We start from the raw sequence: 1,122 nt of genomic DNA, 5'->3' as shown, positions 1-1,122 counted from the left end.
TCCACCTGCCCGCTCGCCGCCGGCTGGCAGGTCTGCCGGTGCATGGATGCTCGGGCACCCACCACCACCGCCATCAATACACACATGCGCACCGCCCCTGCTGCCCCATCCTCCCACCATTCGCTCCATGCAGCGAGGGCTCCTTCATCCAGGACCCGGCCTTCGCCTCCATCAGCCCCCCGCCGACAATCCAGATCCACTCGGTGCGGCCCGCGCCACCCTGCCCATGCCACGCCTGCCGCGAAGCTGCTCATGTGCTGCTTGCGGTGTGCAGACCGGGGCTGCGGTGGGGCCGGGCCATCCGTGGCACTGGCGTAAGCATCAGCGCTAGTGATGGCCCAGGCCGCTTGACTCCTCCTCTGCCGCCCGCCCGCCTGCGCACCCCGCCTGCCTGCCATGCGTGCAGTGCCCCGGTGGCGGCTGCGCCTCGCTGGTGGGCTACTTCTCCCGCCCCCGTCGGGCCTGACGGCGACATCGGCATCGTGGGGCTGGGCACCACGGGTGACACCGCCGCCCCAGACTCCGACTCCATCACTTGCTCCTCGGGGGTGGCCCTGGGCATGGACACCGCCCGCTTCAACGCCACCTCCCCCCTGCCAGACGTGGCCAAGCTGATCAAGGTCGGGTGCGGCATCCCACAGAACTGCCCGCCGCCACCCAGCCCGCCCTCGCCGCCGCCGCCCTCCCCGCCGCCGCCCAGCCCGCCGCCACCCAGCCCGCCTCCGCCCAGCCCGCCACCGCCCAGCCCGCCGCCTCCCTCGCCACCGCCGCCAAGCCCACCGCCTCCCTCGCCGCCGCCACCTAGCCCACCGCCACCCAGCCCGCCACCACCGTCCCCACCGCCGCCCAGTCCAAGGCCGCTTCCCTCCCCAGCCCCACCGAAGCCACCGCCCTCGCCCAAGCCGCCCTCCCCACGCCCTCCGCCATCTCCAACGCCCCCAAAGCCACCGTCCCCTCGCCCGCCGTCCCCACGCCCTCCGCCCTCCCCAAAGCCCCCCAAGCCACCGCCCCCTCGCCCGCCCCGCCCACCACCCCCATCACCGAAGCCGTCGCCACCGCCGCCCAAGCCCCGGCCTCCCTCTCCCAACCCCCCTCGGCCGCCTATTCCCGACATGAACGCAT

The 1,122-nt window shown here is 74.4% G+C and overlaps 1 protein-coding gene across 1 annotated transcript in view; it reads left to right on the top strand.

Annotated features, from left to right (window-relative positions):
* Window positions 1-805, top strand: part of CHLNCDRAFT_145495 (hypothetical protein) — a gene marked incomplete at both ends in the record, with an annotated part of 3,631 nt that extends 2,826 nt beyond the window's left edge. Inside the window, 3 exons of the mRNA XM_005848086.1 lie at window positions 134-286; window positions 407-620; window positions 701-805. Coding sequence (XP_005848148.1) covers window positions 134-286; window positions 407-620; window positions 701-805 — 472 coding nt within the window. The remainder of the gene's footprint in view (window positions 1-133; window positions 287-406; window positions 621-700) is intronic.
* Between the last annotated feature and the right edge of the window lie 317 nt (window positions 806-1,122).

The sequence above is a fragment of the Chlorella variabilis genome (genome assembly GCF_000147415.1).
Source record: "Chlorella variabilis unplaced genomic scaffold CHLNCscaffold_9, whole genome shotgun sequence".
NCBI classification, from domain to species: Eukaryota; Viridiplantae; Chlorophyta; class Trebouxiophyceae; order Chlorellales; family Chlorellaceae; genus Chlorella; species Chlorella variabilis.
This window is presented reverse-complemented; position numbering and strand designations above follow the sequence as displayed.